Genomic DNA, 16,621 nt, shown 5'->3' with positions numbered 1-16,621 from the left:
TATTATTATTATTATTATTATTATTATAAGATAGATCATGTGTATGTATGTTTGTGTATATATATGTGTGTGTGTGTGTATGATACACACTATATATATACTGCAAGGCAATCCTTAATTTCATCCATATTGTATGTTTATAATATAATAATATAATAATAATAATATATTATTATTATTATTATATTATTATTATATAATAATAATAATAATAATAATATATTATTATTATTATTATTATTATTATTATTATTATAAGATAGATCATGTGTATGTATGTTTGTGTATATATATATATGTGTGTGTGAATGATACATATTTATTCACATTAAAAGATGGTAATTCCTTAAAAGACATATCTATGAACCTTAGTATTTTGAAATAAGTTTCTAAATTGTTTTTTTCGATCTCCGAATTCCCAGATTTCCGGCCACAGGCAGCATTCGAAATAAATAAAAAGAGCTCAGCCAGCTATCATTCAAATAATAATAATAATACCAACAATCATAATAATCGTATAAACTATATAATACTGAAACTTTTAAACAAAGACTCTTGGCTGGAAACGCTCCAAAGTTTCCCCAAAATCATCATCCGAGTAAATAAGTTTTGAAAGCACTTTTTACAAAAATATCCAAGTATTTTTTAAAAAGAGAGAAATTTCCTTATTTTTTTTTTAAACAATAATTATTTTTTTTAAAAAAAATTCCTTGGACCACAGCAAAGGGCATCCCATCGTAGAACATATAAATTAAAAAAAAATACGAAAAGGCAGTGTTTCCATGTAAAAATTTAAAATAAAAGTACATAAATAAATACTAGGGAGGGAAGGAGAAAGGAAGGAAGAAAAAGTTGTATTTTCTATTTATGCAAAAATATTTTTTTTTTTAAAAAATGACATATTATTCCAGTCTCTATTCTTTCCGGTTGGAAGGTCTTATTTTATTTATTTTTTTTGAGATGATGGTTCGGTTCCTCCTCACATTGAAGGCCTAAGAAGACAAGTCTCTCTTTGATGATCCGAAGATCTGAAGGTCTTTTGCTCCAGTCCCAAAATGGAAGAGATCCAGTTGGAAGATCTTGAGATGGTTCCTCCTCCTTGAAGTCTTTGGAAGAGATTACTTCCCAATATGAAGATCTTGAGATGGTTCCTCCTCCTTGAAGTCTTTGGAAGAGATTACTTCCCAATATGAAGATCTTGAGATGGTTCCTCCTCCTTGAAGTCTTTGGAAGAGATTACTTCACAATATGGAGAAGATCTTGAGATGGTTTCTCCACCATAAAGTCTTTGGAAGAGGTTACTTCCCAATATGGAGAAGATCTTATGATGGTTCCTCCTCCTTGAAGTCTTTGGAAGAGATGACTTCCCAACATGAATGAGAAGATCTTGAGATGGTTCCTCCTCCTTGAAGTCTTTGGAAGAGATTACTTCACAATATGGAGAAGATCTTGAGATGGTTTCTCTTCCTTGAAGTCTTTGGAAGAGATTACTTCACAATATGGAGAAGATCTTGAGATGGTTCCTCCTCCTTGAAGTCTTTGGAAGAGATTACTTCACAATATGGAGAAGATCTTGAGATGGTTTCTCTTCCTTGAAGTCTTTGGAAGAGATTACTTCCCAATATGGAGAAGATCTTGAGATGGTTCCTCCTCCTTGAAGTCTTTGGAAGAGATTACTTCCCAATATGAAGATCTTGAGATGGTTCCTCCTCCTTGAAGTCTTTGGAAGAGATTACTTCACAATATGGAGAAGATCTTGAGATGGTTTCTCTTCTTGAAGTCTTTGGAAGAGATTACTTCACAATATGGAGAAGATCTTGAGAGGGTTCCTCCTCCTTGAAGTCTTTGGAAGAGGTTACTTGCCAATATGGAGAAGATCTTGAGATGGTTCCTCCTCCATAAAGTCTTTGGAAGAGATTACTTCCCAATATGGATGAGAAGATCTTGAGATGGTACTTCCTCCGTGAAGTCTTTGGAAGCGGTTACTTCCCAATATGGAGAAGATCTTGAGATGATACTTCCTCCGTGAAGTCTTTGGAAGTGGTTACTTCCCAATATGGAGAAGATCTTGAGATGGTTCCTCCTCCATAAAGTCTTTGGAAGAGATTACTTCCCAATATAGTCTCTCTAGTCTCTCACCCGATCCGAAGTTCTTGAGATGGTTCCTCTCCCTTGACTTGTAGGCTTCAGAAGGCATGGCTCCTGTTCCAAAAGATCTGGCTGGAAGGTCTTTGAGATGGTTTCTCTTCCTTGAAGTCTTTGAAACAGATGACTTCCAACATGGAGGAGAAGATCATGAGATGATTTGTCCTCCATAAAGTCTTTGGAAGAGATTCTTTCCCAATATGGAGAAGATCGTGAGATGGTTTCGCCTCCATAAAGTCTTTGGAAGATATTACTTCCCAATATGGAGAAGATCATGAGATGGTTTCTCCTCCATAAAGTCTTTGGAAGAGATTACTTCCCAACATGGAGGAAAAGATCTTGAGATGGTTCCTCTTTCTTGAAGTGTTTGGAACAATTTACTTCCCAACATGGAGGGGAAGATCTGGCTGGAAGATCTTGAGATGGTTTCTCCTCCATAAAGTCTTTGGAAGAGATTCTTTCCCAATATGGAGGAAAAGATCTTGAGATGGTTCCTCCTCCATGAAGTCTTTGGAAAAGACTACTTCCCAACATGGATGAGAAGATCTTGAGATGGTTCCTCCTCCATAAAGTCTTTGGAAGAATTTCCTTCCCAACATGGAGGGGAAGATCTGGTTGGAAGACCTTGAGATGGTTCCTCCTCCTTGAAGTAAAACCTTTGGAAGACATTATTCCCCAACATAGTCTCTCTCCTCCACCTGGTCCGAAGTCCTTGAGACGTCCCCTCCTCCTTTACTTGAAGGCCTCGGGGATGTGTTGCCCTATCTGCGAGGAGGGCATGCTGGTGGGCGGGCTGGAGATGCCCTCCGACCAATCAGAGAGGTTGGAGTGCGGCGAGGAGCTCGACCATTGGTCGGGTGACTCTGGGGACGGGGTCAAGAAGGGGTGGTCGGAGACCTGGAGCTGGTGGCTGGGCGTATGGTCCATCTGAGAGGAGTAGCTGTGCTGGGAGGGCGGGGTGAGGAACTGGGTGGTGGTCATGGGCTGGGTCAACGAGGTGGCGGCCAAGACTTGGGTGTCTTGGGGCAAGATGGCGGCCAAGGTGCCGTTGCTCACTTGCTGGAGGTCAGACTGGGTCAAGTCGCTGCCGAGAAAGCTTGGGGTCACTTGGTTGGTGCCGGTGCCGATGGAAGGCTGCTGCGACGGTGGTTGTTGCATATTTTGCTGCTGTTGCTGAATCTGTTGAAGTTGTTGAGCCTGGAGAAGGTGTGGTTGGGCATTGGCGGTGGTCAAGCGGGCCTGGAAGCCCATCATTTGGGACAAGGCGGTGTTGGGCAAGCCGTTGTGCAACGAGGTGAGGAGGCCGTGCTGGAGAGGGCCTTGGCTGGGCAGGTGGAGCCCCGGCGGGAGGCCGTTGTTGCCCCGCATTGGGTTGTACTGGTTCTGGACCATGCCGTTGAGCCTCGTCAGCCAATCGCACTGTCCGCCGCTCACGGTGAAGCTCATCGGGGTGTTGGGACTGGAGACGGGCAAGTGGGTGAGGCGGGGGGGCACGGGGTCGAACGGCTGCATCCGGTTGGCCATATTCAGATCTTGCTTGGTGACCAAGTTGAGGTGGTTCATGCTCCTGTGGGCGTCGGGCATGCCGGGCAAGTGGTTGAGGGGCATGGAGGGGGAGGCCTGGAACGGGGAGGTCATCAGGGGCGGGGAGGCGACATCCGAGAGGTACCCGCGGGGCGACTCCAGCGAATCGACGGGCGAGAGGGCGTTGGAGGTGTCCAGCAGGCAGCCCTTGCTCTCCTGGGACCTCTTGCGCCGGGCCTTGAGCTCCTTGGACTCCTTCCCGTTGCAGGCTTGAGACCCCTTGAGGCTCGGCTTGCGGGCCTTCTTGCTCGGCAGCCCGGCCGGCTTCATGTTGCCGATGTAACCGCTGGGCGAGCAGAGCGGGGAAGGCAGCGCCGGCCCCCCCAGACCCCCGTTGTGCAGGGCCGGGCTGCGCACCAGGTTGTGCTCCTCCAGCAGGCGCACAATGTCGTGGTGCATGCGCTCCTGGGCGATGTCGCGGGGCAGGCGGTCCATGTGGTCCGTGATGTCGCGGTTGGCAAAGTTCTCCAGGAGGACCTTGGCCGTCTCGAAGCTCCCTTCCCGGGCAGCCAGGAATAAAGGCGTCTCTTCCTAGAAGCAACAACAACAACGACAATTTGTTGATGAGCCAGTTGGCCTTCTCAAGCACAGACAATACAGACCTGAAATACAACATACATCTGGTACACTTAAAATAAAATCTATATCTATATCTATAATAAAAGTGAATGTTTGTATATATATACTAGCTGTGCCCTGCCACGCGTTGCTGTGGCCAATTGGAATTGCAGTGAATAGCCTCGCTGCTTGAAAGCCTGGTCGTTTTCTACATAGGGTATTTTTATTTTTTATTTTTTTATATTTTTTATTTTTATTTTTTAATTTTTTATTTTAATAATAATAATAATAATAAAACTTTATTTATACCCCGCCACCATGAACGTAGAGGCATGGAGGAGGGCAAGTGCTGGCAAGTTTAGTGTTTCTCGGATGTGTAGTTTTGTTGTTTTGTCCTAGGCCTAAATTTAATTACCCTTTTATATCTATAGATACTAGCTGTGCCCTGCCACGCATTGCTGTGGCCAATTGGAATTGCAGTGAATAGCCTCGCTGCTTGAAAGCCTGGCCGTTTTCTACATAGGGTATCCTTGCTAGGCCAGGTTGAATGAGATGGAGTAGCCTTGTGGTTTCCAAAGTCTGGCTTTGAAGCTGCAAGGCTGTTCAGTGTTAATGAAGGTGGGCCACAAAGGGGTTGAGATATGTGTGGAATAACGTGCAGTGTGGTAGAAAGAACTGTTGTCTGTTTGAGGCAGGTGTTGCCATGGATCTCCTTGATTAGCATTGAATAGGCCTGCAGCTTCAAGGTCTGCCTGGTTAGTACCTGGAAGAATCCTTTACTGGGACGTGTTAGCTGGGTGTGATTATTTAAGTTGTTTAGCATTGAATGGTCTTGTAGCTTCCAAGCCTGGCTGCTTCCTGCGTGAGGGAATCCTTTGTTGGGAAGTGTTAGCTGGGCCTGGTTGTTTCCTGTGTGGAATTCCCCTGTGTTCTGAGTGTTGTTGTTTATTTAGTGTCCTGATTTTAGAGATTATCTTGTTGTGTATTGTTATTAGAGCCCAGTAATTATTACACATTATATTGATAATGTTATATGATTTACCTGGAAGAGGATTATATGAAGCCCCTTCTACACAATGGTTTAAAATTCACACTGAAGTGGTGTTTGTTTTTTGCTGTGGCCTAGGAGGCAGCCTGGCTTTGAAGCTGCAAGGCTGTTTAGTGTCAAATCAAGGTGGGTCCCAAAGGGGTGCATTCCGGTTTTTGGGGTTTTTTGGCCCCATGGAGGTTAGGGATGTGTAGTTTGTTTGTAAGAACGTAGAGACGTGGATGAGGGGTTGTGTTGTCAATTTTCTAGGTTGGGGGGCCTTTAGTTTTGTTGTTTTGCCCGGTGGAGCAATGCCATTCTCTCTCTCTCTCTCTCTATATATATATACAGTAGAGTCTCACTTATCCAACATAAATGGGCCGGCAGAACGTTGGATAAGCGGATATGTTGGATAATAAGGAGGGATTAAGGAAAAGCCTATTAAACAACAAATTAGGTTATGATTTTACACATTAAGCACCAAAACATCATGTTATACAACAAATTTGACAGAAAAAGCAGTTCAATATGCAGTAATGCTATGTAGTAATTACTATATTTACGAATTTAGCACCAAAATATCACGATGTATTGAAAACATTGACTACAGAAATGCGTTGGATAATCCAGAATGTTGGATAAGCGAGTGTTGGATAACTGAGACTCTACTGTATATAGACTAGCTTTGCCCGGCCACGCGTTGCTGTGGCTTATGGGAATCCTTTGTTGGCCAGGTGGAATAGCAGTGAATAGCCTTGCAGTCTCAAAGCCTGGCCGTTTTCTGGAGTAGCTGGAGCTGTTTATTGTATGAACGTAGAGGCATGGATGAGGGGTTGTGCTGCCAAGTTTAGTGTTTCTGGGATGTGTAGTTTTGTTGTTTTGTCCTGGGCCGAAATTTTATTATCCTTTTATATATATAGACTAGCTGTGCCCGGCCACGCGTTGCTGTGGCCTTGTCTGGTGGTGTTGGTGAGAAATTGTTGAGGTAGTGGTGGTATTGAAGGTCTGTTGTATGGTTGTCTTTATGTTGAGTGTGCATTTGGTTGTTTGTGTACTGTTGGTGAGGGTAGAGGCGGTCTATGTCCCTGTGTAATATTGTATAGTATTTATACGTTATGCGTGTGTTGTGAATGCTTGGATTGTGTCCTGCTGCACAGTAGAAAGGATTGGGCTGGATGGCCCTTAGGGGTCTCTCCAAACTCTTGTGCCTGTCCCCTGGGCTGAGTAGGTTGCTAGGAGACCAAGTGGGCAGAGATTAGCCCTCTAAACTGGCAGCAATTGGATAAAAACAATTATTCCTCTCCCTCTAATTAGGACTTTTTTTTCTTTTTGTTGTATGAACGTGAATAGGCTTCTCCTTCATCTTTCCTTATTATCCAACATATTCGCTTATCCAACGTTCCGCCGGCGCGTTTATGTTGGATAAGTGAGACTCTACTGTATTTTTATTGGGTTGCTAGGAGACCAAGTTGGAGGAGCTTAGCCTTCTAACTGGCAGCAATTGGATAAAAGCAATTATTCCTCTCCCTCTAATTAGGACTTTATTTTTCTTTTCTTTTTGTTGTATCAACCTAGAGCCGTGGATGATGGGTTGTGTTGTCAAGTTTCGAGGTTGTGGGGCCTGTAGTTTTGTTGTTTTGTCCGCTGCCCTGATGCCATCACTCTTTTATATATATACTAGCTGTGCCCGGCCACGCGTTGCTGTGGCAAAGTGGTGGTGGTATCGGTTAAAACTTGTTGTGGAATTTTTATTTGACGTTATTTGTATTTTTTTAAATTAATTTTATTGTCACTTATCTTTTTTATTTATTATATTTTTTTATTTTGTTGTATTATTTTTAGTCATTTTGTTATAGTATTTTATTGTATTAATTATTTTAGTGTTTTTTATAATTTTTATTGTATTATTTGTATTTATTTTTTTATCATTATTTTATTAACACTGGGCTAAGTGGGTTGCTAGGAGACCAAGTGGGCGGAGCTTAGCCTTCTAACTGGCAGCAATTGGATAAAAACAATTATTCCTCTCCCTGTAATTAGGACTTTATTTTTCTTTTCTTTTTGTTGTATCAACCTAGAGGCATGGATGAGGGGTTGTGATGTCAATTTTCGAGGTTGTGGGGTGTTTACTTTTGTTGTTTTGTCCGCTGCCGTGATGCCATCACTCTTTTATATATATAGATAGATAATGAGGCATATCCCTCATTTAAGGGATGGCAAAAGAGACCTACGTTAAGTGTTGCATCAATGGCACCGAGCCAATCAAGCTTTGGAGGTGTCTTAAAGAAGCCACATCCATCCCATCTCCAGCAGACCTATATGCAGAGACGTATCCGTCTCCCGGCCAGGGCCCCTTCCTTACCTTGTTGTCTTGCATGTCTTTATTTGCCCCGTTCTTCAGCAACACCAGGGCCGCGTCCACGTTGTTCACAGCCGCGGCCCAATGGAGAGCGGACTTCCCTGCGGAGAGAAAGCGGAGCCTTATGAACCTAGGGAGACGATGCCTGTGACGGCGCGAGTGGCGCCATCTATATGTCAAACTATAAGTTTCAAGATTTGAATTGTTGTATCATGTCTGATTTTGCCCTTACCCTGTAAATGTAGTTGGATTGGTTATTTATATCTGTCTATCAATGTTGTTTGTACCTGTTATATTGCTTACTCAGCTAAACTGTTTGGCTCCACCTCTTCCTGGAGTAGGACTGTGTTCCCTCCCTTTCATTCCATCAGCAAGTTCTCTATCGGATGGACGTGAAAGAGAGGCTTGGCTCTGAAAGCCCTTCAAAAGTTACCTCTCAGCACCAATTCTGAGGTTCTTACCCTTGGGACTCACACTTCATGTTCGGGGCCAACCTGAACAACGTTGAGGAGTCTCAAGCGCCTTCACATCAGTCCTTTGGCAACAGAGGAAGACTCTTGTCTTCAGATATAGGTCATTGGACTGAGGCTGAGTTTGCTCCGGCATTCACAGCCAGAGAAAGAGGGATCTGGACAAGCTTCATGGACTTAAACAATCAAAGACTGTAATGTGTTGTGGAAGGCTTTCATGGCCAGGATCACAGGGTTGTTGTGTGTCTTTCGGGCTGTGTGGCCATGTTCCAGAAGCATTCTCTCCTGACGTTTTGCCCACATCTATGGCAGGCATCCTCAGAGGTTGTGAGGTATGGAGAAAACTAAGCAAAGAGGTAAATATATATCTGTGGAAAGTCTAGGGTGAGAGAGGTCAGGGTGAATGAATGCTGGACCATTCTAACAACTATCATGTCAGACTACACAGAGAAGCCATTGAAATCCACAAGCATGTGGACAACTTCAACAGAAAGGAAGAAACCATGAAAATGAACAAAATCTGGCTACCAGTATTAAAAAACTCAAGAATCAGAACAGTAAATAAAAAGCAATACTTTGAAAATAGAGGATTTCCAGACATGAATCAACCTAGGGCAGTTAACGACTCTAAACAAAGGATGCCCCAGAGGCAGGAAGAAGACAGCAGATAAGCTTTTCAATGCTAATTAAAGTGATTAACTACACAACATTCACCCTGACCTCTCTCACCCTAGACTTTCCACAGATATATATTTACCTCTTTGCTTAGTTTTTCTCCATACCTCACCACCTCTGAGGATGCCTGCCATAGATGTGGGCGAAACGTCAGGAGAGAATGCTTCTGGAACATGGCCACACAGCCCGAAAGACACACAACAACCCAAAGACTGTAATGTATGTTTTCTTTTACCCCCTTTGTGAAGAATAAACCCAGTTTTTGAGTTATCTACAGTGTTTTGGTCCTTGGGAGTTCCAGTTTCCCTAAAGGAGGGCAAGAAGCAATCCCCTGGGGAAAGAGGTCACGTCCATGCCTCTTTCACTAAGAGTTTACAGCCCCAGGCGCGACGGCACAATGCCGAACTTCCCAAGCACACTTCTCATCGCCACCGATGCCCGCCCGCTCGTTGCCCCGGCTGGGTCGGTACCTAAGTCATCGATGGCGTTGACGTCCGCGTGGCAGCTGATGAGGTCTTCCAGCATGCCTTCCACGGCCAAGCGGGCCGCCAGGATGAGCGGCGTGGTCCCGTCGTGCATCCGCGCATCCAGATCGGTGGCTCTGTTGCGGATGAGGATCTGCCCAGTTCGGAAAGAGAAAATCCCATTTAGACACAAAACCTCACTGATCCGGAGGTTGGACTTATCCTTCTCGACTGGAAATCACAAACTCCTCTGAATTGTGGTTTTGCAGAAAAAGAAAGATCCTAAGTAAAGTGGTTATTGTGACTGCTAGGCCACAATGTCCCCATAATTATGGTTTGTTGTTATATGTTTCTATAGGCCAGGGGTCCTCAAACTTTTTAATCTGTGGGCCGGTCCACAATCCTTCAGACTGTTGAGGGGCCGGATTATCATTTGAAAAAAAAAATACAAACAAATTCCGATGCACACTGCACATGTCTTATTTGTAGTGCAAAAACAACAACAACAACAAGAAGAACAATGAAAGAACAATACAATATTTAAAAATAAAAACAATTTTAACCCAACATACATTTATCAGGATTTCAATGGGAAGTGTGCTCCTGCTTCTGGCCAATGAGATAGTCAAGTTAATTAGGATTGTTGTTGTTGTTGTTGTTGTTGTTGTGTGCCTTCAAGTCATTTCAGACTTTGGCCGAGCCTAAGTCTAAAATGTATTTATTAATTATTTATTTACTTACTGCATTTATTTACTACATTTGTATCACAGCCTTCTCGCCCCAAAGGGGACTCAGAGTGGCTTACAAATTATATGTACATACAATATATTATATTATTAGCATAGCACAATATTAGCATTATGTATTACTATATTGAACTATACCACTATACTGTAATATTATTAGTAATATTATATGTAATATAGAATATATAATTAATATTATTATATGGTATTATTATTAGTGTTATATTGTATTACATTATATTATTATCAATATTATATGTATATACAATATATTATATTATAAAACTGAGGGTGGGGCCAGGTAAATGACCTCGGAGGGCCGCATCCGGCCCCCGGGCCTTAGTTTGGGGACCCCTGCTATAGGCTGTGAAAAGAGGCTTATGAGTCGTTTTTTTAAAGAGAGGGTAGTTAACAGGCATGGGCAAACTTCGGCCCTCCGGGTGTTTTGGACTACAACTCCCACAATTCCTAACAGCCGGTAGGCTGTTAGGAATTGTGGGAGTTGTAGTCCAAAACACCCGGAGGGCCGAAGTTTGCCCATGCCTGGTAGTTAAGCAAAGGATTCCATAAAGCAGGGGTCCCCAAACTACAGCCCACAGGCCACATGAGGCCCATCGAAGCCATTTATCCGGCCCCCACGATGCAAAGGCAGAAGGGGATTGGGCTAAATGGCCCAAGGGGTCTCTTTCAACCCTCTTTATTATTATTATTATTATGACACAACAAACAAGATAGATATGCTGGATTTCATATCACAAAATCACAAGTCGAACACTTCCCAAGTGTCTAGGACTGTGTGATGTATTATTATTATTATTATTATTATTATTATTATTATTATTATTATTATGACACAACAAACAAGATAGATATGCTGGATTTCATATCACAAAATCACAAGTCGAACACTTCCCAAATGTCTAGGACTGTGTGATGTATTATTATTATTATTATTATTATTATTATTATTATTATTATTATTATTATGACACAGCAAAGAAGATAGATATGCTGGATTTCATATCACAAAATCACAAGTCGAACACTTCCCAAGTGTCTAGGACTGTGTGATGTATTATTATTATTATTATTATTATTATTATTATTATTATTATTATTTTATTTTGACACAGCAAACAAGATAGATATGCTGGATTTCATATCACAAAATCACAAGTCGAACACTTCCCAAGTGTCTAGGACTGTGTGATGTATTATTATTATTATTATTATTATTATTATTATTATTTTATTTTGACACAGCAAACGAGATAGATATGCTGGATTTCATATCACAAAATCACAAGTCGAACACTTCCCAAGTGTCTAGGACTGTGTGATGTATTATTATTATTATTATTATTATTATTATTATTATTATTATTATTATTATTATGACACAGCAAACAAGATAGATATGCTGGATTTCATATCACAAAATCACAAGTCGAACACTTCCCAAGTGTCTAGGACTGTGTGATGTATTTTCGGATGATGCGTGCAGATCCCAGCAGGGTGGCCTTTTGCAGTTGGCAGATCGTGATTTTGTCAATGTCTATTGTTTCCAAATGCCGGCTGAGATCTTTTGGCACGGCACCCAATTATTATTATTATTATTATTATTATTATTATTATTATTATTATTATTACTATTAGTATTATTATTTTAATCATATGTTTTCATATTTTTTATATTGTTTTAATTGTTTTATTGGATTTTTATAGCTGTTTTAATTATGTATAGGGATCGAATTGTTGCCAATTTTGTACGCCGCCCTGAGTCCCTTCGGGTGAGAAGGGCGGGATATAAATGTTGGAAATAAATAATAAATAAATAATAAATAATTATTATTATTAATATTATTATGTGTATTATTTTACTCTATTATTATTAAAAGGATACATAAGCACATTTACATGGAAGAAGATGAGAATAATGATTTGATCGGAGTTGGAGAGTCTCATCTTAATATTTGAGCTTGATGTAAATATTCAAAAACATTTAACCTACTGATGCCTGAATTCATGTAATTTTATTGGTATCTGTTTCTATTTCTGAAATTTACCCCTCTCGGCTTATACTGGAGTCAATGTTTTCCCAGTTTTTTGTGGTAAAATTAGGTGCCTCGGCTTATATTCGGGTCGGCTTATACTTGAGTGGTGTAGATGCACCCCGAGAGGAGGACGGCAAGGCTCACCTGAAAGACGCCTTGAGCGTCGGCCGAGACGGCGGCGTGGAGGGGGGTCTTGCCCATGTGGTCCTGGATGTTGGCGTCGGCACTGGCTTCCAGCAGCCTCTTGGCCGCGTCCGAGCGGGAATAGCGTGCGGCCAGGTGAAGGGCCGTCTCCCCCGTGCGGTCCGTCTGGTTGTGCAGGTTGGCCCCTTGGTAGATGAGGTCCGAAATGACCGCCGGCGCATCCTCCTCCTCCTCGCTGGTGCCCGTCTCCAGGCCGCCTCCGCTGCAGGACGCGATCATCAGAGGGGTCAATCCGTCTGCAAAGAGACACAAAGGAAGATCACCAATTACAGGTAGAATTGGAGAGGTTGCTGCTTTTTATCACGTCCCCACTCTGTTTATTATTATTATTATTATTGACACAACGACGTTGTATGACACAGCAAACAAGATAGACATGCTGGGTTTCGTTTCACAAAATCACAAGTCGAACACTTCCCAAGTGTCTAGGACTGTGTGATGTATTATTATTATTATTATTATTATTATTATTATTATTATTATTATTATTATTATTATGACACAGCAAACAAGATAGATATGCTGGATTTCATATCACAAAATCACAAGTCGAACACTTCCCAAGTGTCTAGGACTGTGTGATGTATTATTATTATTATTATTATTATTATTATTATTATTATTATTATGACACAGCAAACAAGATAGATATGCTGGGTTTCGTTTCACAAAATCACAAGTCGAACACTTCCCAAGTGTCTAGGACTGTGTGATGTATTATTATTATTATTATTATTATTATTATTATTATTATGACACAGCAAACAAGATAGATATGCTGGATTTCATATCACAAAATCACAAGTCGAACACTTCCCAAGCGTCTAGGACTGTGTGATGTATTATTATTATTATTATTATTATTATTATTATTATTATTATTATTATTATTATTATTTTATTATGACACAGCAAACAAGATAGATATGGTGGGTTTCGTTTCACAAAATCACAAGTCGAACACTTCCCAAGCGTCTAGGACTGTGTGATGTATTATTATTATTATTATTATTATTATTATTATTATTATTTTATTATGACACAGCAAACAAGATAGATATGCTAGGTTTCGTTTCACAAAATCACAAGTCAAACACTTCCCAAGTGTCTAGGACTGTGTGATGTATTATTATTATTATTATTATTATTATTATTATTATTATTATTATTATTATATTATGACACAGCAAACAAGATAGATATGCTAGGTTTCGTTTCACAAAATCACAAGTCAAACACTTCCCAAGCGTCTAGGACTGTGTGATGTATTATTATTATTATTATTATTATTATTATTATTTTATTATGACACAGCAAACAAGATAGATATGCTGGATTTCGTTTCACAAAATCACAAGTCGAACACTTCCCAAGCGTCTAGGACTGTGTGATGTATTATTATTATTATTATTATTATTATTATTATTATTATTATTATTATGACACAGCAAACAAGATAGATATGCTGGATTTCGTTTCACAAAATCACAAGTCGAACACTTCCCAAGCGTCTAGGACTGTGTGATGTATTATTATTATTATTATTATTATTATTATTATTTTATTATGACACAGCAAACAAGATAGATATGCTGGGTTTCGTTTCACAAAATCACAAGTCAAACACTTCCCAAGTGTCTAGGACTGTGTGATGTATTATTATTATTATTATTATTATTATTATTATTATTATTATTATTATTATTTTATTATGACACAGCAAACAAGATAGATATGCTAGGTTTCGTTTCACAAAATCACAAGTCAAACACTTCCCAAGTGTCTAGGACTGTGTGATGTATTATTATTATTATTATTATTATTATTATTATTATTATTATTATTATTATTATTTTATTATGACACAGCAAACAAGATAGATATGCTGGGTTTCGTTTCACAAAATCACAAGTCAAACACTTCCCAAGTGTCTAGGACTGTGTGATGTATTATTATTATTATTATTATTATTATTATTATTATTATTATTTTATTATGACACAGCAAACAAGATAGATATGCTGGATTTCGTTTCACAAAATCACAAGTCAAACACTTCCCAAGTGTCTAGGACTGTGTGATGTATTATTATTATTATTATTATTATTATTATTATTATTATTATTATTATTATTATTTTATTATGACACAGCAAACAAGATAGATATGCTGGGTTTCGTTTCACAAAATCACAAGTCAAACACTTCCCAAGTGTCTAGGACTGTGTGATGTATTATTATTATTATTATTATTATTATTATTATTATTATTATTATTATTATTTTATTATGACACAGCAAACAAGATAGATATGCTGGATTTCGTTTCACAAAATCACAAGTCAAACACTTCCCAAGCGTCTAGGACTGTGTGATGCATTTTCGGATGATGCGTGCAGATCCCAGCAGGGTGGCCTTTTGCAGTTGGCAGATCGTAATTTTGTCAATGCCTATTGTTTCCAAATGCCGGCTGAGATCTTTTGGCACAGCACCCAGTGTGCCCATCACCACCGGGACCACCTGCACTGATTTCTGCCAGAGTCTTTGAAGTTCAATCTTGAGGTCCTGAGAGCGGCTGAGTTTTTCCTGTTGTTTTTCGTCAATGCGACTGTCACCTGGGATGGCGACATCCATGATCCAAACCTTTTTCTTTTCCACAACTGTGATGTCTGGTGTGTTGTGTTCCAGAACTTTGTCAGTCTGGATTCGGAAGACCCACAGTATCTTTGCGTGCTCATTTTCCAATACTTTTGCAGGTTTGTGATCCCACCAGTTCTTTGCTGCTGGGAGGTGGGACTTGAGGCATCAGTTCCAATGAACCCCCCCACAGGTGCCACCTTGACGTGGTGGGGGGGCTTACCTGCTCCAGTGATGACTGAGGGCTGTGCTGGCGGTAGTGTAACTACCGGTAGGTCCAACCAAGCCAGAGAGGCCTCAGCTGAGGAGCAGAACTAAGAGCACCTAACCCATTAGCATTATGGAGAAACAAACCCAAACGAAGTCTATACTGGCTCGGTCGTCGCCCAGGATAAAAAGGACCGCGGTGGATGCTGCTGATTCTGGACATCCATCGACAAGTGGGCTACGGAATCATCAAAACCCAAATGAACAGTCACAGAAGCGGCAAAAATATACAATGCCAGAAAACCGCACAATTATTATTATTATTATTATTATTATTATTATTATTATTATTATTATTATTATTATTATTATTATTCATTTTGTTAGTTTTGGCCCAGCTCTCTACTCTATTGGGAATTACTGCACCCACTCTCTGGGGTAATAACCTTTTAGAAATAAAAATATGCCCAAAAGATATATACTCCCTTGAAAAAACTTTCAGTTTAAAATATGCACTCAGAGATTTAAAAAAAAAAACCAAGTCTTCTTTGAAAAATAGCATTATCTTGTTTACTCATAAACATCTTGTGTTAATTCACCATACCGGCACATGGAGAAGATGTATAGGATATCATTCTTAATCAATAGTCCATAATCTTTAAGTATAATAATAATAATAATAATAGTAATAATAATGGGATCTGCACGCATCATCCAAAAATACATCACACAGTCCTAGACACTTGGGAAGTGTTCGACTTGTGATTTTGTGATACGTAATCCAGCATATCTATCTTGTTTGCTGTGCCATAAAATAATAATAATAATAATAATAATAATAATAATAATAATAAAAATGGGAAGTGTTTGACTTGTGATTTTGTGATACGAAATCCAGCATATCTATCTTGTTTGCTGTGTCATACAATAAAATAATAATAATAATATAATAATAGTGTTTGACTTGTGATTTTGTGATACGAAATCCAGCATATCTATCTTGTTTGCTGTGTCATACAATAAAATAATAATAATAATAATAATATAATAATAGTGTTCGACTTGTGATTTTGTGATACGAAATCCAGCATATCTATCTTGTTTGCTGTGTCATACAATAAAATAATAATAATAATATAATAATAATAGTGTTCGACTTGTGATTTTGTGATACGAAATCCAGCATGTCTATCTTGTTTGCTGTGTCATACAATAAAATAATAATATTAATATAATAATAATAGTGTTCGACTTGTGATTTTGTGATACGAAATCCAGCATATCTATCTTGTTTGCTGTGTCATACAATAAAATAATAATAATAATATAATAATAATAGTGTTCGACTTGTGATTTTGTGATACGAAATCCAGCATATCTATCTTGTTTGCTGTGTCATACAATAAAATAATAATAATAATATAATAATAATAGTGTTCGACTTGTGATTTTGTGATACGAAATCCAGCATATCTATCTTGTTTGCTGTGTC

The 16,621-nt window shown here is 39.5% G+C and overlaps 1 protein-coding gene across 1 annotated transcript in view; it reads right to left on the bottom strand.

Moving 5' to 3' along the window:
* Positions 1 to 411: 411 nt before the first annotated feature.
* notch1 (notch receptor 1) overlaps positions 412 to 16,621 on the bottom strand; it is a 141,947-nt gene continuing 125,737 nt past the window's right edge. The window contains exons 31-34 of the mRNA XM_062960253.1: positions 12,227 to 12,522; positions 9,289 to 9,436; positions 7,677 to 7,774; positions 412 to 4,260 (exon numbers count right to left, since the gene is read on the bottom strand). Coding sequence (XP_062816323.1) covers positions 2,878 to 4,260; positions 7,677 to 7,774; positions 9,289 to 9,436; positions 12,227 to 12,522 — 1,925 coding nt within the window. The 3' untranslated portion in view covers positions 412 to 2,877. The remainder of the gene's footprint in view (positions 4,261 to 7,676; positions 7,775 to 9,288; positions 9,437 to 12,226; positions 12,523 to 16,621) is intronic.

This window comes from Anolis carolinensis, unplaced genomic scaffold (assembly GCF_035594765.1).
Source record: "Anolis carolinensis isolate JA03-04 unplaced genomic scaffold, rAnoCar3.1.pri scaffold_7, whole genome shotgun sequence".
In the NCBI taxonomy this organism is placed as follows: Eukaryota; Metazoa; Chordata; class Lepidosauria; order Squamata; family Dactyloidae; genus Anolis; species Anolis carolinensis.
Note: the sequence above shows the minus strand (reverse complement) of the source record. Positions and strands in the feature narration are given on the sequence as shown.